Source organism: Berghia stephanieae, chromosome 3, assembly GCF_034508935.2.
Source record: "Berghia stephanieae isolate SIO BIC M18660-M18661 chromosome 3, UCSD_Bste_1.3, whole genome shotgun sequence".
Classification (NCBI taxonomy): domain Eukaryota; kingdom Metazoa; phylum Mollusca; class Gastropoda; order Nudibranchia; family Aeolidiidae; genus Berghia; species Berghia stephanieae.
The window spans coordinates 65,186,240-65,213,739 of record NC_088362.1 but is presented as its reverse complement, the minus strand read 5'-3'; the positions used below and the strand labels follow the sequence as shown (position 1 = coordinate 65,213,739).

At 38.2% G+C, this 27,500-nt stretch overlaps 1 protein-coding gene across 3 annotated transcripts in view; it reads right to left on the bottom strand.

Annotated features, from left to right (window-relative positions):
- Positions 1 to 27,500, bottom strand: part of LOC144968212 (A disintegrin and metalloproteinase with thrombospondin motifs 7-like) — a 70,841-nt gene that overhangs the window by 20,569 nt on the left and 22,772 nt on the right. Inside the window, exons 1-4 of one of the 3 annotated variants that reach the window (XM_078906330.1) lie at positions 12,688 to 12,769; positions 2,607 to 2,785; positions 1,418 to 1,665; positions 569 to 655 (exon numbers count right to left, since the gene is read on the bottom strand). In XM_078906330.1, the coding sequence (XP_078762456.1) occupies positions 569 to 655; positions 1,418 to 1,665; positions 2,607 to 2,721 (450 nt within the window). In that variant the 5' untranslated portion in view covers positions 2,722 to 2,785; positions 12,688 to 12,769. Of the gene's footprint in view, positions 1 to 568; positions 656 to 1,417; positions 1,666 to 2,606; positions 2,786 to 12,530; positions 12,596 to 12,687; positions 12,770 to 27,500 lie in introns of those variants that run through there. The other 2 variants (XM_078906332.1, XM_078906331.1) reach the window with 2 other exon arrangements.

The following is a 27,500-nucleotide window of genomic DNA, read 5'->3' as shown; positions in this document are numbered from 1 at the left end:
AGAGGCCGTTGGTTGTGAATAGTATAAGACAGATAATATGTATATTATGACAGGTTCAAGAAGAAAGACACAAGAAAAGTTTTTGCCATCGCTTTTTCTAACTTGTTGGGCTTTCCCGATACCTCAAAGGTGGAACACTCGCTTCACGCCTCACGCAAAGGGACCAAGGACGGGTCCCGGGTGCAGTCGAGATTTTTTTTTTAAAACCCCTCCCCTTTTTCACTCAGAAATGATTGGGTAGATGGGTTTGCTAGATCTGGCGGAAAGTGCTGTGCGTCCTATCCAAAGGTTGGCAAGTAACTGCTATTGTCCGTTTCATGTTACTGAAACCGGGATCAACACCGGCTCCATTGGCCTTATGAGTCTGAAGGACTACTACTTTCCTGACTTGAGAAACAAAGGGATTTTCTTCCGTTTATCAGGATCTTATATTCAATCTTACAATTTATTGTTTTTTTTTTTTTTGGACTGAAGAAGGGTTTGAGTCCGAATTGTTCCGTGTTAACTTCTTTTATATATTTTTTCAGCTGTTATTTACACTTTTATTTAATACTCTTTACAAACCTACCAAGTCATAAGCCTTGATTCTTTTCCGAGAACTCCGGATACGAAACAAACTTGCGCTGTTTTCATCGACGAAGAAACCAATGTCTACCTGCAAGGGATAGGAAAATGGACTAAAAATAAATTCGACATATCAAACCCTGATTTGAATTATTATTCTATCATAAAATTGAGAGATATGTTTTTAAAAATGAAATGATATCCCTTATATTATCTATACCAATTACTTCACGACAACGGACTGGATCTCTGGTATATCGAGGTATTAAATTATACTTGTTGAGATACGAGGTGTTCGGGGCCTATGTCGCAGTATCGCTGCTACTGATTCCTCGGTAAAAAGGGAAAGATGATTTGTCAGGTTAGAATAAAATGGAAACTTGTCAGTGAAGGGTTTTTCTTTTATCTTGCTTTTCACCCTGGTGCAATAATAGATTCACAGGGTGGGTCACATTCAATGAGAACAATCTAATTTTTGAACCATCGTCTCAAATCGGTATTACTTTGTCGTGGATCAGATGCAAAAAAAAGTGATTTTAAAGTTAAAGCTACCAGAATAAATCTAAACGTTTAGTGTTTATCACTTTCTCCTCAAATAAAACGTTAAAACATAACTCAGGCCCCATACTTTTAAAACAACCAATTGTATTTCTTGCTAATAAATCAAATCAACGCAATAACGTTTTGAGGAGGTAAGTCACAATTTTACACGCACCCCCTCCCCAAAATAAACAACAGACCAAACAAATAAACACAAACACACACACACACACACACACACACACACAAAACAAATTAAAAAAAAACAAAAAAACAAAAAAAAAACAAAAAAAAAACGAACAAAATATGTTACCGAATGTCCGTCACTATTAGCTCCCGTGGTTTCCGAATCTGGGATTTCGTAAAATCTTTCATCCCTGATTCTATACACACGCATCATGCCGGTCTTCTCTCCCTTCCTGTCTACAGACCGTCGCAGTCTCAACTTTGTCACTTTGTTGTCGCTGTGGTGCATATCAAAATGGAGTTCTGTTGGGTGCCCATCCGTGGATCGTCTTTGACGGATGTGATCAGGGGTGACGTGATAAATTTGAATATTCTCTGGAGATTTAAAACCAGGAGTAAAAGATATAACATATAAGGTGATATTGCAAATTTTCCCGACAGAGACAACGCTGTTAACTGCCAGATGCTTATTTTATATCTGAGTATGTTGAGGGATTGTGCTAAAGAGACCCTTATAAGGGCTGAACTAAAAAAAAAGACTCGAACCCTCGACCTTTCTGAACGGAGACGAGTGTCATACCACTATACCGCTTAAAAAACAAAAGCCGTAATAATCATGTGACTTGTGTTTGGAAGACTTAGGGCTAACCCACACAGGAGACTGACTCCGACTGACCCGTCACTGCCGTACTCTGTCGTCTTCCGGATAAAGACGTCGGTCACATACACAATACTAAGAAAAAAGAGAAGAGCCACCAGCCTACCCATACCAAGTACCCGACGTCCTCTGCCGTTTTTTTTTTTCGAGCTTGCTATGGGTCTGTCTAGCGGCTCTTCTCTTTGTATTTTGTCCGTGCCCGACGTCTGTATCCGGAAGACGGCTGACGACGGCAGTGAAATGGGAAATAAACGAGTCAAAACACAATAATAACATGTCGAGTTGGAGTGGATGGGTTAGCTGATAAACAACTTGCTTAACAAACAATGGGACCGTATGAATCCCAGGAGTAGTCGAGAGTTTGTCTTGTACCGCGACCTACCCACCTCTGTTCACCCAGCTGTGATAGGGCACATTGGTCTCTCTTAGATCTTGTGGAAAACACTTTGCCACAAACGAACGTCCTATCAAAATGGTGGCAAGAAATTGCTATTTTCTGTTTAACGATTTAGAAAACAGGATAAACACCGTCTCCATAGGCCTTATGGCTAATAAGAATTTTTTTTTTGGAGTAAATTCGAACAGCGCTTGATAAAGCTAAAGTCGTAATATTATTATGACTTCTATCAAATAACAGAGTTAAATATCAAAGCCTTGCCTATGTTTTCAATGCCTTTAGCCATCTTGTCCATCGTCACGCCCTCTCCTTCTCCAATGACAGATATCACGATCACCATGGCAACCAGCCATGACGTTATCATCGTCATCTTCATCCTCTACTTCCTGTCTGAGAATACGTACGGCGAGAGATAGGTAGGCGATTTTGGGCTTTGTTATCTGAGGAAGAGAGAATGGCGGATAATTTAACATATCTGGATAGTGAACTCATTCTAATGAGTTAATGGAGTCTGATTGATTTCTTTTAATAGATTGATAGCTACAGTAATCTAAATTCAGAAGTTTGGACTTAATCGTCATTGTTTGAGAGCGGAATAAAACAGGGGGGAAAAAACAACCAACAAAATTAAAGACATTTTACGAATATGAAAACTCATTTTGATAGATTCCAAATTAATTCCCCTAACACGCCATATAAAAACAAAAGTTTCGTTTCATAGAAAGGTATACATCATCTGTCGTGCGTCTTTTTGGTACTGACACTACTACAATATCTACCAGATATGAAGTGAATAGAAAAGTGCCAGAAGACAATAGAGAATAAAATATTTTTTTTATTTTTTTTTTTTTTTCGCGGCGGTGGTGGGGTTTGAACCTGCGACCTTATTGGTACGACAACTCCGCCTGGCAGGTGAGAGCGTGGCTCTACCGTGTGAGCTATCCACGAACACAAAAATATTCGTTTCAAACTCAAAGTCATTACTAGATCCCTCTCTCACCCACTTCTTGAGACCGCCGATTCGTTCGTACACCACCATCGCGAATAAAATTTTTATTCTCTATTGTCTTCTGGCACTTTTCTATTCACTTCATATCTTGTTGTTACCAACATAAGTGCCTGCTCCACTCACTTTTCTGAATTAAAAAATTCACCCCATACACCGGAGCATACTCAATGTCTCAATCGTTTCTATGTTATATGTTTGTGTTGAGAATATTGGCTATTAAGCTTAACTGCTGGTCAAAATTATTCGCGATGGTGGTGTACGAACGAATCGGCGGTCTCAAGAAGTGGGCGAGAGAGGGATCTAGTAATGACTTTGAGTTTGAAACGAATATTTTTGTGTTCGTGGATAGCTCACACGGTAGAGCCACGCTCTCACCTGCCAGGCGGAGTTGTCGTACCAATAAGGTCGCAGGTTCAAACCCCACCACCGCCGCGAAAAAATTTTTTTATTCTCTATTGTCTTCTGGCACTTTTCTATTCACTTCATATCTTGTTGTTACCAACATAAGTGCCTGCTCCACTCACTTTTCTGAATTAAAAAATTCACCCCATACACCGGAGCATACTCAATGTCTCAATCGTTTCTATGTTATATGTTTGTGTTGAGAATATTGGCTATTAAGCTTAACTGCTGGTCAAAATTATTCGCGATGGTGGTGTACGAACGAATCGGCGGTCTCAAGAAGTGGGTGAGAGAGGGATCTAGTAATGACTTTGAGTTTGAAACGAATATTTTTGTGTTCGTGGATAGCTCACACGGTAGAGCCACGCTCTCACCTGCCAGGCGGAGTTGTCGTACCAATAAGGTCGCAGGTTCAAACCCCACCACCGCCGCGAAAAATTTTTTTTATTCTCTATTGTCTTCTGGCACTTTTCTATTCACTTCATATCTTGTTGTTACCAACATAAGTGCCTGCTCCACTCACTTTTCTGAATTACAATATCTACCACGTCCCATAGTCAGGTACCTAGTCTTCTATACCTGATGTCGTGGGTAATGTGTGTAACGTGCCTTCACCAAGAACACAATGCAGGCTCACAGAGTTCTTCTGTTATCATTATCCATCTGATCATTGAGCGCTCTCAACATTGCTTGACTTCACTGCAAATGAGACACCTCACCACTTTGCGACCAATGCGACAGCAAAGTGCTCAAACAGACGAGTACATAAGCATTTTTTATTCGAATCATTAACAATACTAAGAAAAGTACGTATTGATGCTTTGTGTTTAGGTAAAATACTCACAGCATCCGGCAGTCGGATATAACGTAACGGCACAGAAAACTGTTGTAGTCTAATTGATATAATTTAATGAGAACTAATCACCTGTCTAAAAACAATAACAAAGATGATTATTGAGTGATGTCAATTTTGTTCATTCTATGTCTAGAATATAGAATCACGTAATAAACATACGACTTTTTGGTCTGTTTCATTATAATATTATGACTGCAAATTCACTGAACTACAACTCAGTATGTGTTTTAAAGCCTTATAACCAAACACAAGTATAGATAGTATGCGCTTGGCTAAGAAGCTCATAACATTGCCATCCGGAAGTAAAACTGGTCAACACACAAAACTGTGTGTAACCTTGAATGTACATAGTCTGGTTAATACAGTTTAGTGAGAAGTAAACGCGGATGGCAAAAAACAATAACAAAGACATGAGTGACGTCATCTTCGAACTATCTATAGATAGAATGAAGATGACGTCACTCAAGCCTTTGTTATTGTATTTTGCCATCCGCGTTTGTGAGTGATTCTCACTAAACTGTATCAACCACACTATAAAAGTTCATGGTTTGAGTGTTGGTCCGTAATACTTCCGGATGGCAATGTTGTGAACTCCTTGGCCAAGCGCATACTATCTATAGACGTACACAGGAAAAAAAATACATTTCCATATTTTTTTTTGCCAGAAAACACACGTCCTCCAATGTCGATCGATGAAAACGACCCTGGTCTTTTCAAAAACTCTCAAACCAGAGTGCGGCTATTATAATGTGGTCTTGTAGTTGACACCGTGGCTTTCGTAAAGTTATGGCCTGATACCGTGGCCTTCGTAAAGTTATGGCCTGATACTGACCAAAAAATGACGTCAAAATGCCAGTCTTTTGCCACAAAAGAAAACAAATCGTGAGTTGTATTCAATAGTTCAGCCAATGAAATAACTTGTTTCCATGAGCTCTACTAACGACAACTCACGAGGCGGTGCAAAAACCAAATAATGACGTCAAACTGCCAGTCCTTTTGGATTTCAGTATCAGGCTATAACATAACGATGGCTACGCTGATACTGACCAAAAAATGACGTCAAAATGCCAGTCTTTTGCCACAAAAGAAAACAAATCGTGAATTGTATTCAATAGTTCAACCAATGAAATAACTTGTTTCCATGAGCTCTACTAACGACAACTCACATGGCGGTGCAAAAACCAAATAATGACGTCAAACTGCCAGTCCTTTTGGATTTCAGTATCAGGCTATAACATAACGATGGCGACGATGACACTCGCTTTCGGATCGGAAGGTTCTGGCTTCGAGTCTCGCTCGGCGCATAGTTGAGTCTTTGAAATAGGCTCTTTCCTCACATTCTCTCTCCGTAATCAGGTGTAAAATGAGTACCTGGCCGTTAACAGCGTTGTCTCTGTCCGAAAAAAAATGTAAATTCGCCTAACAGGCGTCTTGTCTTGTTCGACTTGTTACGTGTTGCTGTTAGTCAGGGATCCTTTGAAAAGCGCTTTGAGCACGTTTAGTGGATATTGTGCATACACACAAATACACTAACACACTCATACACACACTCACACAAACACACGGACACACACACACACACACACACTTCATCTCTCACTCTCTCAAACACACACTAACACACACACACATAAACACACTCACAGAAACACACACTCCCTCTCTTACTCTCTCTCTCTCTCTCTCTCTCTCTCTCTCTCTCTCGCTTCTCTCTCCCTTATTTCTTTTCGTTAAGTCACAACAGACGTGTACATATGCAAATAAGTACACACATCGGTCACAACCGAGTCCTCCCGGTCAATTAGTTACTGAATTCCGTTAATTGTGTTTTGACAATTATTCTTAATCTCCCCTGTAGGGCAATGTGCGATCTCTTCTCCCACGCTCTTCTCTATCTTTTCCCTACTCCCCCACTCTTTCTGATTATTATTATTATTATTATTATTATTATTATTATTATTATTATTATTATCATTATTATTATTATTATTATATTATTATTATTATTATTATCATTATTATTATTATTGTTATAATTATTATTATTAGTAGTAGTATTATTAGTATTATTATTGTTGTTATTAGCATTCTCTCTCATGTAGTTCCATATCTGAAGCAGACGTCGGAGGTCATCTTCCGCCAAGCTGATCTATCTCTTGCCAATTCTATTAAAGCAGCGCCACCTTTCTCAGCTTCATCTGTCCAAGTTCTTATCCCTTTCAAATACGTTATTCTTTGTCTTCCTCTTATTCTTTTTCCATTCATCTTTCCAGTCAAGGCGAGTATTTCCAAACCAGGGTGGCGGATAATGTGTCCTAAAAATTCCATTTGGCGTTTGATGATTTTTGTTATCAGTGATCTTTTTCTGTTTGCCATTTCTAAAATTTCTTCATTTCTTTTCCTTTCCATCCATGACACCCTCATCATTCTTCTGTAAAACCACATTTCCACTGCCTCCAGTCTTTTAACCATGGTCTTGTTTATGGTCCAGCTCTCACAACCATATAGCAGCACAGACAGTACATAGCAATCCAGGACTTTGATTTTTGTTTTCATGCTAATATTCCTGTTTTTCATAATTGTATGCAGCTGGTTGAATGCATTCTTCGCCATACCTATTCTTTTCTTTATTTCACAATCTGATTTTCCATTGGATGTTACATTGAAGCCTAAATATTTGAAACATTCAACTTGTTGTATTGTTTGTCCTCTGCTTGTTATTACACAGGCTGGTGGGTTATTATTTTTAGATACCGTCATACATTCTGTTTTAGATATATTCAGTTCCAGTCCCATATTTTCACTACTCCTGACTACAACATCCAGTAATTCTTGTAGTTCATGTTCAGATTCTGCCAGTAGAACCGTATCATCTGCATACCTCAGATTTGTTACATTCTTTCCTCCAATACACACCCCCTTCTTATGTTCGATATCTCTTAATATCATTTCACTATAGAGGTTGAATAAATCTGGAGACAAAACACACCCCTGCCTAACTCCTCTTCTAATAGGTGTAAAACTGCTTAGTTCGTTGTCAACACGCATTGCTGCTTCTTGTTCCCAGTACAAATTCCGTAATATTCTTAAATCTTTACCATCAATGTCCAAGGATGATAGAATTTTGAATAGTTTTTCGTGTTGTACTTTATCAAAGGCTTTTGAATAGTCGATGAAACACATATACAGATCTTTATTTACTTCAATACATCTTTCCATCAGCATTGATAATGTGAATATTCCATTTCTGGTACCCTTGTCCTCAACAAAACCAAATTGCATCTCCCCAATTTCAGGTCGTATTTTATTTCTTATTCTTAGTAAAATTATCTTCAAAAGAATTTTTGTGAGGTGGCTCATTAGGCTAATAGTTCTGTGTTGTTCACAATCAACTGCCCCTGGCTTTTTTGGTAGTGCTATAAAAATGGATCGTTTCATATCAGTTGGCATTTTTCCTGTGTCATACACTTGATTTAGAAGGTTTGTGATGAATTTAATCCCCCATTCACCCAGGCCAGTCAAGGCTTCAATTGTTATGGCATCAGGTCCTGCAGCTTTTCCATTTTTCATGCTTTTCATGACGTTCCTAACTTCATCTTTCATTATAGAAGGCCCTTCCAGTTCTTTTATCATAGGCATTTCTCCTCGATTATCAAAAAAAAGTTCTTCAATATATTCTGACCATCTGTTTAGAATGCAGTCTTTGTCCATGATGGTGTTTCCACGCTTGTCTTTGATGCATCCACTTTTAGCACCTGATTTAGTTTTGTTTGTCACTTCTTTGATTTTCTGATGGAAGAATTTGCCATTTTTTTCTTTGCAGGACATTATATAGTGACATTGTTCATTTATCCAGTCTTCTTTAGCTTCGTTGCATTTTCTTTTTATCTGCCTGTTCAGAGTCTTGTATTTTTCTATACATGGAAAAGTCCTGGAGATGGAGTGAGAAACCAAATAGATTACATACTCATCAGCAAACGTTTCCGAAACTCGGTTTTGTATGCCAAATCTATGCCGGGGGCTGACTGTAACAGCGATCATATACCTGTGCTATGCCCCATACGAGTTAAATTGAAAATCTGCAAAAGAGCAAAGGCTAAACCTAAATACCAACTAGACATTCTCCGGGAGGAACAGAAGATACAAGAAAAATTTGAACTATCAGTAAGAAACAAGTTTGAAGTGCTTGGAGAACTAACAGATATAGAAGAGAAATATGAGCAGTTTAAAGACAGTGTTGCTGCATCATTAGAAGAAAATGTTCCAACCACACTTAAGTTATTAGCATTACTATTATTATTATTATTATTATTATTATTATTATTATTATTATTATTGTTATCATTGTTATTAGCAATACTATTATTGAATTGTTATATATTATTATTATTATTATTATTATTATTATTATTATTATTATTATTATTATTATTATTATTATTATTATTATTATTATTATTATTATTATATAATAATAATAATTATTATTATTCTAATTATTCTTATTATTGTTATTAGCATTACTATTATTGTTATTTTTATTTTTATTATTTTTATTATTATTATTATTATTATTATTATTTATTATTATTATTATTATTATTACTATTGTTATTATCACTATTATTATTATTATTATTATTATTATTATTATTATTATTATTATTATTATTATTATTATTATTATTATTATTATTATTATTATTATTATTATTATTATTAATATATTATATAATTATTATTATTATTATTATTATTAGTAGTAGTAGTAGTAGTAGTAGTAGTAGTAGTAGTAGTAGTAGTAGTAGTAGTAGTAGTAGTAGTAGTAGTAGTGGTAGTAGGAGTAGTATTAGTAGTAGTAGTAGTAGTAGTAGTAGTAGTAGTAGTAGTAGTAGTAGTAGTAGTAGTAGTAGTAGTAGTAGTAGTTCTTGTTGTTGTTGTACCAGTATTATGTGCGTTGCACTGTAACCCAAGAGATACAGCAAATAGGTTTTTATGACAAACTAAAATGCATTGGCGATTGTATCTTGACTCATATAATTGTCTGCATTTCTCTGCTTCCCCCTTTTTAAAGAGGTATACATTGATGTTTTTAGTATGTCCTTAATCTATGTATAAAAGTATGTCATTACTGAAGCAATTAAATATTCGATAGTTTTTACAACTTTAACATGCATGCACTCTCTTGCCTTACCTGGCAAAACATCTCTCTTCTGTCCTCATCAGGATACGTGTACAACATTTATAGGTATATTTTGATGTAACCCACACTGGTCAATATTATACAATAATATATATATATATATATATATATATATATATATATATATATATATATATATATATATATATATAAATAATAGGTACTGATTTCGGTTTACAATTGAATTATAACATCTTATTCTTATTCTCCCTGTAAGGCAATGTGTGACCTCTTCTCTCTTGCTCTTCTCTATCTTTTCCCTACCCTACCTTCCTTCCTTCCTTCTTTCCTTTCTTTCTTTCTTTCTTTCTATCTTTCTTTCTTCCTTTCTTTCTTCCTTCTTCTTCTTCTTCTTCTTCTTCTTCTTCTTCTTCTTCTTCTTCTTCTTCTTCTTCTTCTCGCTTATTTTTTTTTTTGTCTTCTTTTTTTTTTTCTTTCGACCATTCTCTTTTTATCTTCTCGTATTTCTTCCCACTCCTCCTCCTCCTCCTCCTCCTCCTCCTCCTCCTCCTCCTCCTCCTCCTCCTCCTCCTTCTCCTCCTCCTCCCCCTCCTCCTTCTTCCCTCATATTTTTTTCCTTCCACGCCTGAAAAGCCTAAAAGCGAATTACTTATATCAAACATTTCCCTATCACTAGTTACAATTATCTTTTTGTTCACCACCGACACGGAAATAAACAAACAAACAAACAAACAAACAAACAAACAAACAAACAAACAAACAAAAGAGCATTATTTAATGTACGCATTCAATGACCAGTTGACAATTAGATTGTGTTGAACACATTATAAAGAAATCCCCGCCCCTTGCGTCTCGTGTTTTATGTGGGTGTGTCAATTACATACATTTTGGGCCATCGCGGATCAAATCTAACATGGTAACATCTTACTATAGCTTAGGCAAATTGGATATTTTGTAACACTAAAGCTCCGAAACCACTGGATCAATCGTCACCATAATATTTTACACGGTCTTTACAACAGACATGAAGTAGTTTGCCTGTAATATGAGATTGATTAGACATTGTGATGATTTTATCGAAAACTCAAATTTGTTTCGTAAAATTTCATCGAAATTGGAGGCCACCATTTTTAGCAAGTGGGTTGTGGCAACCTTCCGGTTAGCGATTATGTCAATGAGGTGGGAGTACTTGCATTGAATCGATACCAGCTAGTGGTTCCTCTCATTATTTTGAATACAATCAATTTCTTGAAATTTATATCAACGATTTTCCGCTCTCAACATAAGGAAAGCATTCTAGAATAAGTGAGCGAAATATATAAGATATTAAATGCAGAAAATATATCTCCGTGCCCAAATAAAAAGCTCCGTGGTGTTCTCTAACATAATCCAAAAATGTAATGTCTATGAGGACAAAAGACATTGAGTTCAAATTTTATTCAACAATTGAATCATACATTTTGAGTTGATCGACTTATCATCACGTTCATTGAACGGGCACCATTCGCTGAACGGGCAGCTGTGTGCTTGTCATACTATATTATTATAGATCGTCCAATTCTTTTAACTCTTTACAACCTACGTTCGATATCACTCTAACCTAACTTAACATTTTACAGCTCTCAACAAGTGGGTAGAAACTGCGATGTTATTAAGATGGCTAGTCAACCACAACTCGTCAAAAATGTCTGAGACCTGAATATTCAAGGACAAACTAGACTTCATTTATATATATATATATATATTATTCTTAAACCTGGGCCCTCGCAATGTTCCAGTTTGAGAGTCTTCCCCAAGACGAGGGTCAATTAAATCAATCGATATTTGAATGACGAGCTTTTTGTTTGTTTGTTTGTTTTTGTTTTGTTTTTATTGCTTTGGAGGGGGGGGGGGGGGGGGCGGAGGAGAGTTGCCAAATTTTTAAATACGAGTTTTTCCAGAGTACGGCAGTTGACTGGTTAAGTAATAATCTAAATGGCAAAAAAAAAAAAAAAAATTGCAGTTGTCTCTGAAAGATGAAAATACAACTTAGCAGAATTTGGAAGGCACCTCATGCATTTGTGAGTAGAAAACTTGTACTTCAAATATCGAAATATATAAATCTTGAACTGCTGCGGTTCTGTTTTTTGTTTGTTTTTGTTGTTTGTTTAGTTTTGATTTTGTTTGTTTCGGTTTTTCGGGTTTTATTTTACAAAGGATAATAGGAACGCCTAATACAATTTTTGCTATTACGCTATAGTACAACCATGTTTTCCTCCTCGAAACGCCAGATTAATGCCATTGGACACAACCTAAGACCATACAACTCACCAAATGGCAGCATTCGGGAATCCAAATATTATCTATTTAAAGAGATCTCACGTTTTTACTTTGGTTTCCTAATTTGTGAGATTTTATTATAACGCACACAGTGCGCAGCATAATTACTCGTATCTCCCGATGTGAAGGAGACCACGGACGCATAACATTTAAATAAACTCTTGTAAATATCAAACCATACGAATAGTAAACATTTTGAAAGCAATGCGCCTTAAAGAGGACCCTGAACTGTCTTTTGGTTTAGGACACGAAGCGCTTTTGAAGTGTCCATTACGATCAGACATAATTTTAAAAATTAAATATTAGTAGCCTATATCCAACAAGTCAAAGCGTTTTATCACAGATTAAAACAAAATGGTGTTAAAACCATACACCCCCCCCCCCCCCCCACTAACACAATTCTAACTTTTAAAAAAAAATCACAACTCTACTTACATTCATCTGAAAACAAGAAAGAAGTGTTATTATAATATTATATTGAAAACAACAACACAAAATGGGGCAATGCAACAAGCAATTGCAAAAACACCAAATGTAACACAAAGTATGAAAAAAAAAGTAGATCACCAACAACAACAACAAAAATCCTTACTGAATCATCAAGCCCAAGTGATCACCTGTCCCTCCCCGTGCACAAATGACCATCGGCCTACATATAAGTATGTATTATATCTTAATCCCCTCTATTGTCCTACATTGGCAAATCAACTATTGGATTTGGGCTGGAAATTTTTGAACACCAAATACCGATAAACTAAACATAAATTAACACCTTAAAAGTCGTTAAACTTGAGAATTCTTTAGACCAACTTTTAATTCTTTATGGTTTCAGTTTATATTATTTTTGACAACATAGGGTTCATCTTAATCTATAAATAGATATAATAAATATTTTCTGGCCAAACTGAAATAATAAAATGGTATTTAGTCAGTGTATGCCTGTATACCTCCCTCTACTTACCTTTAAGCAGTTACCTGCCGTACGCTGGTAAAACTCGTATTTAAACATTTGGCCAGAAAACTCGTCCTTCAAATATCGATCGATTTAAATTACTCTCATCTTGGCAAAAAACTCTCAATCCTGAGATTTGAGAGTCTCTCCCAAGATGAAGATCATTTAGATCGATCGATATTTGAAAGACGAGTTTTCTGGCCAAATCTTTAAATAAATACGAGTTTTTCCAGAGTACGGCAGGTAACTGGTTAATCCTGAATTAGACCAATCAATGACATGCTTGACTGAGCCGTCCACCCAAAACCAATCAAGATGGCAAGACATTTGGTTGGATGTTCAAAAATCTATAGATCTCTTTGCAAAGAAACAGGGGTGTGTCTTTTTTACGAAACCCGCCGAAACCCGCCGAAACCCGCCGAAACCCGCCGAAACCCGCCGAAACCCGCCGAAACCCGCCGAAACCCGATGAAACCCGACGAATCCCGACAAAGTTATGGGAAGTAGGTGGCTGTGGGGAGTGAACCTAGAACTCAGGGAAGTGTACACCATTGGGGAGTGAACCTGGGACTGGGTTTCGGCGGGTTTCGTAAAAAAGAACCAGTGCTTTTTTACGAAACCCGCCGAAACCCGCCGAAACCCGGCGAAACCCGACAATATACAGCAAAGTTATGGGAAGTAGACAACTGTGGGGAGTGAACCCGAGACTCAGGGAAGTGTACACCAGTCGGGAGTGAACCTGAGACTAAGTTTATCGGCCGGTTTCGGCGGGTTTCGTAAAAAAGAATTAGTGCTTTATTACGAAACCCGCCGAAACCCGCCGAAACCCGACAATATCCGGCAAAGTTATGGGAGTTTGGCAACAGTGGGGGGTGATCCTGGGAGTCAGGGAATTGCACACACAGTGGGGAGTTAACCTGGGACTGTGTAAAAAGGATATCAGTGGGAAATAAACCTGGGACTAAAGGGACATGGATACCATTGAAAGTTGAAGCCGGATATGGGAATTGAGTACCAGAGGAGAATGAACCTGACAGTATAGAAGGTGGGCGCCAGTGGGGAGTGAACCTGGGATTCAGGGAATTGCACACCAGTGGGGACTTAACCTGGGACTGTGTAAAAAGGATATCAGTGGGAAATAAACCTGGGACTAAAGGGAGATGGATACCATTGAAAGTTGAAGCCGGATATGGGAGTTGAGTACCAGAGGAGAATGAACCCGACACTATAGGAGATGGGCGCCAGTGTGGAGTGAACCTGGGACTCAGGGAAGTGCACACCAATTGGGAGTTAACCTTGGACTGTGGGAGATGGATAACTGTGGGTATCCGAGCCGAACTATAGGAGTTGAGTGCCAGAGGAGAATGAACCTGACACTATAGAAGGTGGGCGCCAGTGGGGAGTGAACCTGGGATTCAGGGAATTGCACACCAGTGGGGATTTAACCTGGGAATATGTAAAAAGGATATCAGTGGAAAATAAACCTGGTACTAAAGGGAGATGGATACCATTAAAATTTGAAGCTTGGTATGAGAGTTTGGTACCAGAGGAGAATGAACCTGACACTAAAGGAGGTGGGCGCCAGTGGGGAGTGAACCTGGGACTATGTAAAAAGGATATCAGTGGGAAATAAACCTGGGACTAAAGGGAGATGAATACCATTGAAAGTTGAAGCCGGATATGAGAGCTTGGTACCAGAGGAGAATGAACCTGACAAAAAAGGGTGTGGGCGCCAGTGGGGAGTGAACCTGGGACTATGTAAACAGGATATCAGTGGGAAATAAACCTGGGACTAAAGGGAGATGAATACCATTGAAAGTTGAAGCCGGATATGAGAGTTTGGTACCAGAGGAGAATGAACCTGACACTATAGGAGGTGGGCGCCAGTGGGAGTGAACCTGGGACTATGTAAAAAGGATATCAGTGGGAAATAAACCTGGGACTAAAGGGAGATGAATACCATTGAAAGTTGAAGCCGGATATGAGAGTTTGGTACCAGAGGAGAATGAACCTGACACTATAGGAGGTGGGCGCCAGTGGGGAGTGAACCTGGGACTATGTAAAAAGGATATGAGTGGGAAATAAACCTGGGACTAAAGGGAGATGAATACCATTGAAAGTTGAAGCCGGATATGAGAGTTTGGTACCAGAGGAGAATGAACCTGACACTATAGGAGGTGGGCGCCAGTGGGGAGTGAACCTGGGACTATGTAAAAAGGATATGAGTGGGAAATAAACCTGGGACTAAAGGGAGATGAATACCATTGAAAGTTGAAGCCGGATATGAGAGTTTGGTACCAGAGGAGAATGAACCTGACACTATAGGAGGTGGGCGCCAGTGGGGAGTGAACCTGGGACTATGTAAAAAGGATATCAGTAGGAAATAAATCTGGGACTAAAGGGAGGTGGATACCATTGGGAGTTAAAGCCGGATTTGGTAGTTGGGTACCAGAGGAGAGAGAAACCTGACACTATAGGAGGTGGGCGCCAGTGGGGAGTGAACCTGGGACTATGTAAAAAGGATATGAGTGGGAAATAAACCTGGGACTAAAGGGAGATGAATACCATTGAAAGTTGAAGCCGGATATGAGAGTTTGGTACCAGAGAGAATGAACCTGACACTATAGGAGGTGGGCGCCAGTGGGGAGTGAACCTGGGACTATGTAAACAGGATATCAGTGGGAAATAAACCTCGGACTAAAGGGAGATGGATACCATTGAAAGTTGAAGCCGGATATGAAAGCTTGGTACCAGAGGAGAATGAACCTGACACAAAAGGGGTGGGCGCCAGTGGGGAGTGAACCTGGGACTCAGGGAATTGCACACCAGTGGGGAGTTAACCTGGGAATATGTATAAAGGATATCAGTAGGAAATAAATCTGGGACTAAAGGGAGATGGATACCATTGGGAGTTGAAGCCGGATTTATTTCCCACGGATATTCTTTTTTAGATATTCACAGGTTAACTCCCCACTGGTGTGCAATTCCCTGACTCCCAGGTTCACTCCCCACTGGCGCCCACCTTTTATAGTGTCAGGTTTATTCTCCTCTGGTAGCCAACTCCTATAGTTCGGCTCGGATACCCACAGTTATCCATCTCCCACAGTCCCAGGTTAACTCCAAATTGGTGTGCACTTCCCTGAGTCCCAGGTTCACTCCACACTGGCGCCCATCTCCTATAGTGTCAGGTTCATTCTCCTCTGGTACTCAACTCCCATATCCGGCTTCAACTTTCAATGGTATCCTTCTCCCTTTAGTCCCAGGTTTATTTCCCACTCATATCCTTTTTACATAGTCCCAGGTTCACTCCCCACTGGCGCCCACCTCCTATAGTGTCAGGTTCATTCTCCTCTGGTACCAAACTCTCATATCCAGCTTCAACTTTCAATGGTATTCATCTCCCTTTAGTCCCAGGTTTATTTCCCACTGATATCCTTTTTACATAGTCCCAGGTTCACTCCCCACTGGCGCCCACCTCCTATAGTGTCAGGTTCATTCTCCTCTGGTACCAAACTCTCATATCCGGCTTCAACTTTCAATGGTATTCATCTCCCTTTAGTCCCAGGTTTATTTCCCACTCATATCCTTTTTACATAGTCCCAGGTTCACTCCCCACTGGCGCCCACCTCCTTTAGTGTCAGGTTCATTCTCCTCTGGTACCAAACTCTCATACCAAGCTTCAAATTTTAATGGTATCCATCTCCCTTTAGTACCAGGTTTATTTTCCACTGATATCCTTTTTACATATTCCCAGGTTAAATCCCCACTGGTGTGCAATTCCCTGACTCCCAGGTTCACTCCCCACTGGCGCCCACCTTTTATAGTGTCAGGTTTATTCTCCTCTGGTAGCCAACTCCTATAGTTCGGCTCGGATACCCACAGTTATCCATCTCCCACAGTCCCAGGTTAACTCCAAATTGGTGTGCACTTCCCTGAGTCCCAGGTTCACTCCACACTGGCGCCCATCTCCTATAGTGTCAGGTTCATTCTCCTCTGGTACTCAACTCCCATATCCGGCTTCAACTTTCAATGGTATCCTTCTCCCTTTAGTCCCAGGTTTATTTCCCACTCATATCCTTTTTACATAGTCCCAGGTTCACTCCCCACTGGCGCCCACCTCCTATAGTGTCAGGTTCATTCTCCTCTGGTACCAAACTCTCATATCCAGCTTCAACTTTCAATGGTATTCATCTCCCTTTAGTCCCAGGTTTATTTCCCACTGATATCCTTTTTACATAGTCCCAGGTTCACTCCCCACTGGCGCCCACCTCCTATAGTGTCAGGTTCATTCTCCTCTGGTACCAAACTCTCATATCTGGCTTCAACTTTCAATGGTATTCATCTCCCTTTAGTCCCAGGTTTATTTCCCACTGATATCCTTTTTACACAGTCCCAGGTTAAGTCCCCACTGGTGTGCAATTCCCTGAATCCCAGGTTCACTCCCCACTGGCGCCCACCTTCTATAGTGTCAGGTTCATTCTCCTCTGGTACTCAATTCCCATATCCGGCTTCAACTTTCAATGGTATCCATGTCCCTTTAGTCCCAGGTTTATTTCCCACTGATATCCTTTTTACACAGTCCCAGGTTAACTCCCCACTGGTGTGCAATTCCCTGACTCCCAGGATCACCCCCCACTGTTGCCAAACTCCCATAACTTTGCCGGATATTGTCGGGTTTCGGCGGGTTTCGGCGGGTTTCGTAATAAAGCACTAATTCTTTTTTACGAAACCCGCCGAAACCGGCCGATAAACTTAGTCTCAGGTTCACTCCCGACTAGTGTACACTTCCCTGAGTCTCGGGTTCACTCCCCACAGTTGTCTACTTCCCATAACTTTGCTGTATATTGTCGGGTTTCGCCGGGTTTCGGCGGGTTTCGGCGGGTTTCGTAAAAAAGCACTGGTTCTTTTTTACGAAACCCGCCGAAACCCAGTCCCAGGTTCACTCCCCAATGGTGTACACTTCCCTGAGTTCTAGGTTCACTCCCCACAGCCACCTACTTCCCATAACGTTGTCGGGATTCGTCGGGTTTCATCGGGTTTCGGCGGGTTTCGGCGGGTTTCGGCGGGTTTCGGCGGGTTTCGGCGGGTTTCGGCGGGTTTCGTAAAAACATCTGACAGATTACTTTCAGTTCAAACTAGCCCAATCTCCAACTTCAAAATCGGTACCAATAATTACCATGAGTTTTCCCTCAAGCGTATTATATGACGTAATAACAAACTTTTTGCCAGAATACGCTAAATTCATACGTATATCGATACATAAAGATGGCCCTCTACATTAAAAAATGTATAAAAGCAGATAAAGAGACGTCAACCTGGAAACAATAAATAAACGTAGATTTCAAGTTTAAGAATGTAAAACAATTTTGGAGTTATCAAATGAATCATAATTTGAAAAAGAAGTTTTTGACAATCATAATATGAAATTCTATCAATGTACAGCTTATTAGTAGATGAGTACCCCCCCCCCCCCCCACACACACACACACACAATGACGGCCAACAAAAAAAAAAATACCCCCCCCCCCTTTGTTTGTTTTTTTTTTTGTGTGTGTGTGCATGTTTCTTTATTTCTGTCTTTTAAAAAAAATTATTGAACTTTCAAGCAGTAAAATAATCGAGACAATTTTAACACGTATCAAAATCGCGTATGAGAACTCTTTTTATTTTTTTCTTGCATTTATGGAATTTTCATTTTAAAAAAAAAGAAATCTCAATAGTATGAAAGAATGAAATCTGATCAATAATCTCAGAATTTTTTTTTTCATTTCAAACTGGTCTAATTTAGGTTATGCAAGTGAGGATGTTAGAAGTCGCCCATGAATTTACGTTTCGTAGAAGTACAGATCGACGAAAACCATATTTATTGTGTTACACTGCCAGGTGACACGATTTTTAAAACGCCATACCAAGTATTTAGACTAATTATTGTCTGAATGGGAAAAGGAGGACAAGATGAAAACAAAGCAATCTTACAATAATTACCCAATTAAATACAACCCGGCTATAGAATTGGGCTTTATACCTTCGTAAAGCGTTTAAAGAACATTTAATAGATATTTCTCTAATCAAAGCTCTTGTAAAATTAAGCAATGCTGAGCGTGGTCAGTGGCTGGGAGAATGATAGTGATTGCACCGGCGTCTATTCCTTCGCGGTAAGGCACTTTATACTTATTTAACGACAAGTTGAGCTCTAGCGCTTTTGGTCTTGTGCCATGACGTAGAAGTTAGACGTCTTTTGTAGTTGTTCTAGGTGACTATACAGCGTGTTACTAATGCTTGGATTTGGTGGGGGGAATGTGCATCTGAGGTCTTCAAGAGGTTGACATTCAATCAAGTGGTGTGTTGCTGTTTCATTGGGGCGTTGAAATAAGAGACAAGAAGGGGACGTATACAAAATACCCGACTTGAACCCAGGAGTGAACGAGTACCTGGCTATAGGCAATGAATAATATAGAAATGAGCTACAACAAACGGACACCTAATAGGTGATTTGTATAGCATTAGATTGAAGTCTGGTTCCATATTATGGTCTTCTGGCGGAATGAGTGAGGCTGGGGAATCCGTGGAAATTAGACATGCCCTTACAGGGAGAACGTAAACGTGGTTTTTTTTCGCATGCGTCTCTCGTCCTCGCTTCCGGTGAAACCGCGCGGTTAGTTAAATCGTTTCTCGGCGATCCTTAAGTTTTATCGAACTGTGTGTTTAATTCTAAACATTGTTTCCTCTCACCCCAATAACATTATATTTTAAAGGTTGATATTATTTTTCATTCTTTAATTCTTTTTTCATAATTAGTGAAATCTCCTTAACCAAAGGAAAGATATCCTCAGTTGAAAAGTTATAAGTTTTTAAGTTTTGTGGTCTATACGGTGCGAAAGTTTGGTCAGAGCACCTTCGTTTTTACAACTACTGCTGTAGTACCTTTCAACATCGCCCTTCGCCGACTCCTTATTGGCATTTTTGGCGTATGATGGAAGATAAAAGACATAAGAATTGTGATATTGGAAGAAGTAGTAGTTATAGAATAAGTACTACTACTACTACTACTACTACTACTACTACTACTACTACTACTACTACTACTACTACTACTACTACTACTACTTCTACTACTACTACTAGTAGTAGTAGTAGTAGTAGTAGTAGTAGTAGTAGTAGTACCGTTCTATATTTTTTGTATTTCCTTCTCAAAGATTTGACTGCCGCTCTAACACCTTGCCCATTCAACCCCCCACCGTGACTTTTTCACCACGCCCCCCCCCCCCTACTATTGACACTGCTACTACTACTACTACCACTTCTACTCCTACAACTACCACTATTACTACTACTACTACTACTACTACTACTACTACTACTACTACTACTACTACTACTACTACTACTTCTACTACTACTATTACTACTTCTACTACTACTGCTACAACAACAACAACTACTACTACTAGTACTACTTCTACTACTACTACTACTACTACTACTACTACTACTACTACTACTACTACTACTACTACTACTACTACTACTACTACTATTCTTCTTCTTCTTCTTCTTCTTCTTCTTCTTCTTCTTACTATTATTATTATTATTATTATTATTATTATTATTATTATTATTATTATTATTATTATTATTATTATTACGACTACTTCTAGTACTTTAATTTTATTTGTTTTCCACGTTAATTTGTGTATTGTTGTGCTGACGAAGGGTTGTACCCGGAACGTCCATTGTCTGTATCGTTCCTATACGAAGCCTTTCCATTTTCACTCTTTCGTTAGTATTTTCACAATCACAGGCAGCCCCTCCCGTTTTCTACTATAACGGTAACTGACGCTGCAGAATCGAGTGGTGTTCCTCTATCATGACTAATCTTGGTAAATAAATCATTAAATTTCACATAACATGGAAATTTTTGTTTTATGTCTACTTCGAATTAAAGCACGCTTCGTCATTTTAAGGACGCCTAAGCTTCCCCCAGATGACCTTACTTGAAAGCGGCATGAGACACTTCACCGGAAGCGAGGACGAGAGACACATGCGCAAAACCACGTTTACGTTCTCCCTGTAAGGGCATGTGGAAATTAGCTATGATATATTTTTTATGGCATCAAAGGAAATCATACAATAAAATATGCATAATATACAGTTATAATATCTTGACGGTAAATATACATATCTAATGTAAACAACCTAAAACGCAATAGATGTTAAATGACGTTTTAGTCTGTGACGTCATTGACATCATTATTTTTAGCCTCAATAGTCACAGCGGCAAAAATAAATCCTACTTACATATTATGTATTATTGTGACCCTTGAGAACCACGGAGAATTTTGATGATTACCCCGATTTGTGAAGCATGAAAAGGACAGAAAATATTATTTGCTAGATGCCTTTTTTTTAGCATTGCAAACTATCTTTTCACTTAATTTTACCCAAAGCTAGCATTCCATTCCTTACTGAGAAAACAAAGGGGTCAGACTACAAAAAAGGGGAATAGAGCCCGTTTTATTTGTATGATTCTATACTTACTGTGTCATCGATAGGCATTTTTTCTATTGTCGGTGTAAAGGATAATGCAGAACGACTTACTCTAAAAAGACTAGTTGTTAATTAAGAGTTTTTTTTATTTATATCCTCAGTCAATTTAATAACAACGTTAGGTTAGTATAAAATCAATTTTTAAAAAAATGAATCATTCATCCATTATGGACGAATTCCTTAAAGTATTAGTAGAAAAAGGCGGCTTTCAAAATATTGACGTAAAAATAATCAGAGCCCAATGAAAGGATGATTTTTTTTCTCTCTTTTTGGACTCTTCACGGTGCCAACTTAATTTCTCTTGATATATTATTTATGGTGAATATGAAAAGGGCAGTCAGAATATGAGAGGGGCAAGATAACTTATTTAAATCGTTCATTGACTTATATATAGTATGCGCTTGGCTAAGAAGCTCACATCATTGCCATCCGGAATTATAAGGGACCAACGCACAAAGACTCGGTGTAACCATGAACTTTTATAGTCTGGTTAATACAGTTTAGTGAGAATTACTCATAAACGCGGATGACAAAAAACAATAACAAAGACCTGATTGACATCAACTTCGATCTATCTATATTTAAAAGTATTCCGTTTTTTTAATAGCGTGAAACGGACAATAGCAATTGCTTGCTACCTTTGGATAGGTCCTAGTCTATCGCAAAGTACTTTCCGCCAGATCTAACAGACCCAGCTACCGAATCATTGCTATGTGGACGGGGGGGGGGGGGGTCAGAATATAATCTCGACTGCATCCGGGATCGATTTCGATCACTTTGATTGCGAAACGAGTGCTCTATCAACTGAACTATCGGGACCCCCGATAAATGTTTAGAAATGGTTTAATTCTGGGGAAAGCCCTGTCATTCATACAAAGTAAAATCGCGTGGTGTATCTTTTGCATTCATTCAGGTCCCTAGGCCTGCGTGGTGTATCCTTTGCATCACTCAGGTCCCTAGGCCTGCGTGGTGTATCCTTTGCATTCATTCAGGTCCCAAGGCCTGCAGTTATAAATAACTATCTGTTATGACGATTATTCAAATGAGTTTGTGATTACGACTGTCTCCTGTCCGCTAATCAGGTCGACTGATCTGGGCATGCGCAGTGATGTTTATTCATATGATGCATTATTAATAGGGATGTTTGGATTTCATACATTTCTTGCGTTTAAAAAAAAAATCTTCTTCGCTATTTAGAAACCTCGAGTTTGAGGAAAGAAATACATTTGATTTTAAAATAAATTACGAAAAAAATTATAGAAATTGATGAACGATTATTGAACATATTATCATTGAATGAACTCTGGTGTTTAAAAATGCCACGAAATAATCAATGATAACAAACAACTAAAAATCTTAAATAATCTGTTTGTGGTAGATCTTGTGGAGGGTGCATAGTTATTTTTCTCGTCAGAACAAGAGCATCAGGCGTAATACTATATCATGTTAAATATTTTGGAAAATCAAATGCGACCCATCGCCTCGACTTGGTATTTTACAGGAATCAAAATTTAAAAAATGATTTAAAAATTCTAGCATTTCATTTAAGTCATTAATTTTTAACCGATCCGAATGTGTTTAGCTTAAAATTCAATTTCAGGTTCAACCAAAATCATTTTCAGATTCAACCAAAATCAATTTCAGATTAAACCAAAATCAATTTCAGATCCAAAATCAGTTTAAGATTCAAAACAAATTCAGTTTTAGATTAAACGAAATTTATTTTCAGATTTCAGACAATTTCAGACAATTGGTCATCATCATCATCATCATCATCATCATCATCATCATCATCATCATCATCATCATCATCATCATCATCATGTTGTGTCGTTCTTCACGGCGTTTTCAATCAAGGCTCTCCATTCCACTCGTTCCTGTATCTTCTGCACCTTGTTGTTTCTTTCTGTCCCCAACCATTTTGACAAACCTTCAACCATCTTTTGCCGCTGTCGGCTAGGTGCTCATTTTCCTTCCAACTTTCCCGGTGTTTTCAAATTCTCAACCATTTTTGTTTTCTCGTAATAAATCCAATGAATTGTGTCTGTCCCTTTCTCTTCTTCCTTATCAACGATGGTGAGTACTCAGTAAACGTTTATAGTCTGATTAATACAATTTAGTGAGAACTAATAAAAATGACTGGCTAAAAACAATAACAAAAAGAGCTGAGTGAAGTCAACTACGTTCAATCTATCAATGCTGTGCTTAAAGCCAATACGCTCACAACATTCGCCACCCTGTGTCTTCAACGGGTATAGATAGAATGCGCTTGGCCAAGGAGTTCACAACATTGCCATCCGGAAGTATAACGGACCAACACACAAACTCTGTGTAACCATGAACTTTTATAGTCTGGTTAATACAGTTTAGCGAGAACAACTCACAAACGCGGATGGCAAAAACAATAACAAAGGCCTTAGTGACGTCAACTTCATACTATCTATAGATAGAATGCGCTTGGCCAAGGAGTTCACAACATTGCCATCCGGAAGTATAACGGACCAACACACAAACACTGTGTAACCATGAACTTTTATAGTCTGGTTAATACAGTTTAGTGAGAACAACTCACAAACGCGGATGGCAAAAACAATAACAAAGGCCTGAGTGACGTCATCTGCATACTATCTATAGTCTGATTTAGGAATTTAGTGAGAACTACTCATAAAAACGGCTGGTTAAAAACAATATAAAAAAACTGAATGACGTCAATTTCGTTATATTTAGACTGCGAATCATTCCCCAAAATAAGAAAGAAAAAGAATTAAAGGTCGTTTGTGGTGTCCAATATGATCCCATTGGTTGAACTAGGGATAAATTCCGAAGACCACTGGCCTCATGTAATCACCCCCCCCCCCCCCCCCCCATTCTCTCTCGCTCTATGCATCTCTATGTTTCTCTATTTCACATTCTTTCTTTCTCTCTCTGTCTCTCTCTCTCTCTCTCTCTCTCTCACTCTCTTTCTCTCTCTGACACACACACACACACACACACACACACGCTTTCTTTCTTCCTTTTTCTCTCTTTCTTTCTTTCTTTCTTTCTTCCTCTTTCTTTCTTTCTTTCCTTATTTCTTCTTCTTCTTCTTCTTCTTCTTCTTCTTCTTCTTCTTCTTCTTCTTCTTCTTCTTCTTCTTCTTCTTCTTCTTCTTCTTCCTATTCTTCTTCTTCTTCTTCTTCTTCTTCTTCTTCTTCTTCTTCTTCTTCTTCTTCTTCTTCTTCTTCTTCTTCTTCTTCTTCTTCTTCTTCTTCTTCTTCTCTTCTTCTTCTTCTTCTTCTTCTCTTCTTCTTCTTCTTCTTCTTCTTCTTCTTCTTCTTCTTCTTCTTCTTCTTCTTCTTCTTCTTCTTCCTCCTCCTCCTCCTCTTCGTCAGCAGTTGTTCAGATGGTAGAATGTTACCTCCAACTCTTTTTAGGAGCAGCAATTGATTTCCTACTGGTCTATTTTCTGTTTACAGTCTTGTCACCATCTCCATGTTAAATCAACTACGCCAGTTTCTATCTCTTCTGAATAATGCGAGCTTTACTGTCAAGTAGCGAAGCGCCTTGGGGCGTCCATAAACTTATGTATTAATAATTTTTCTACATTGTTGATAATTGGCTTTATTGACGTTTAACTTAGAAGATGGTTCTAGTTGGGGCGTACTTTTAAATATGCGACATGGAACTAACCATAAACAGTTAACCGCTATCGCCTTGTCGTTATTCTTTCGTCCTTTATATCAAAGAATGCTGATATTAAATTAGTTTGAATTTCAATACATTTTAATTGTTTCATAAAAACGGTGTCAACATTTAGATTAAGAGTATCTATGTCAATATTAAATCTATGTCCCCATTGACACATGTCATCATGTAATAATAATAATAATAGCAAATTTCAGCTGACTAACGCTTTGAACTCGTACAAATTAAGCACACGTTCCATAATTAGCATATAATTAATTATTCCAATCGCTGGTTTGACAATAAATCACCCCAGGTGTTTTCACTCATATTAAGATAAATTGTCCTTGTTTGCCCCGAACTGGCTTGGTGTAGTCCCGTGGTGAAATGACCACGCTAAACTGACAAAACACAATCCTATTTTAGCTAGAAAGCTATTTCCTCACAACTGATGATTAGGACGACCACTAAGAATCAAAATAGTTTAAACCCGATTCTCGAAGACTCGTTACTTCTTTGAAAGTCTCAGATTTAAGACTTTTGGCATGTTTAAGGTTGTCTAAATTCCTAGCTATCAAAGGTAACCGACATGTACATATATGCAGGTTTAACATCCGAACTCACTTATGGGCCTAGTTTAACATTGTTGTAATGGACATTTTGCACCATTTTTATTCTTTTAGATTTCCATTACAACAATGAGCCCATAAGGAATTTGGTTATCTGACCTGCAAATTAGTGCACATCGAAGGTAACCAATCGGCTGTTGTGTTGGAATGCTTAAAACCAAAATCAAAAAATATATATGTTTAAAAATATGAAATTGATTTGAATATTTTTATATTTCATTGGTGAAAATGAGAATGATGTCTTAACGAAACAAAAACTAATTTTTTGTGTGTGTGGTAATCTTACCTTTAAAGCAACGTTTAGGTCATCAGGTTCACCGCGACATAATGTCGTTTGAGGGCGATGGGTCAAAAATAAAGTGGCCTGGCCAAAATGAGAAATATGTGTTTAATCAATGTATAGCAATATAAAATGAACACCGTACATGTCCAATGTAATCAAATGTTTTGAGTGGATATTACAATAAGGTCATTTTGCTCCAGTAAGTAGATAATGTGATCGTTACATCATTCCCGACAAGACCCAATTACTCCTTAATTGATGTAAACGTGTACAATGTCACAAGCGAAATGGTAATTAGGCATAATATTCATTCACCTATCTAGATCAGGTGTCAACTTGTCGCTTGTATAAACCTCGCCTATCATTTAACGTTTTGCACATCTAAGATAATATGTCATAATGTTTCATTACCATTGTTTGATCGTTTCAATCGTAAGAACTAAGCATACATAGTGCACCTGAAATGAAAACCTCATATCCTACTACTGAAGACCATTCCAATATTGAGACAACGTGATTAAGAAAAAAGTGAACAAAAACAAATAAACAAGTAATCCAAAAACATTTTTTAAAAAACAAACAAAAACGCTGAATATGTATGTACACACACACACACACACACACACACACACAGAATATGTGAAACCATCATCTCAAACTAGAAATATATAAAGTACGCATGGAGTAGATGAAAAACATTCAAAAATACAAAACATGGGATAACTTTAAACATATTATTGATGAGAATTGCATGTTTTGTTCAGCTGTAGAGGACTCAATTTGTAATATTACCAATTACCATGACTTTAAATTCACCTCACATATTATGGTTCATCCGATCTTATTACCAGATTGATACGGTAAGATACACATTTTGTACATACAACTGGAAACCCTTAATCCTTATTTAAAATCGTCAAATTGAAAAGAATTGAGTAGTTGGCTCCATAATAGGGTTCAACAGTCGTGACGTCACTTCCCTCATAATGACGCACAATAACTTAGCAACTGGTTCTAGACTATCGGAACAATGGCGGACGCCCTTATGAAATACTTCTCCGACGAGCATAAAAGGCTATCCAGAGGAGGAAAATATTATAAATCTGATCATGTTTTGACTTTTATACATTCTAATCACATGACGTGTGAAAAAGTTCTAACCAGTATGAAGAATAAAAAGTACATATTTTCTTTGTTTAGAAACAAGCTGCTCTTGGCTGGGCGGACGTGACATCAGACTATTGAATTATATTGGAAGATAAAAAAATCTGGTAAGTTGTGTTGCAGCGCGACACAAAGTAGAAAGAAAACTACAAGAAAAGATCATTCCA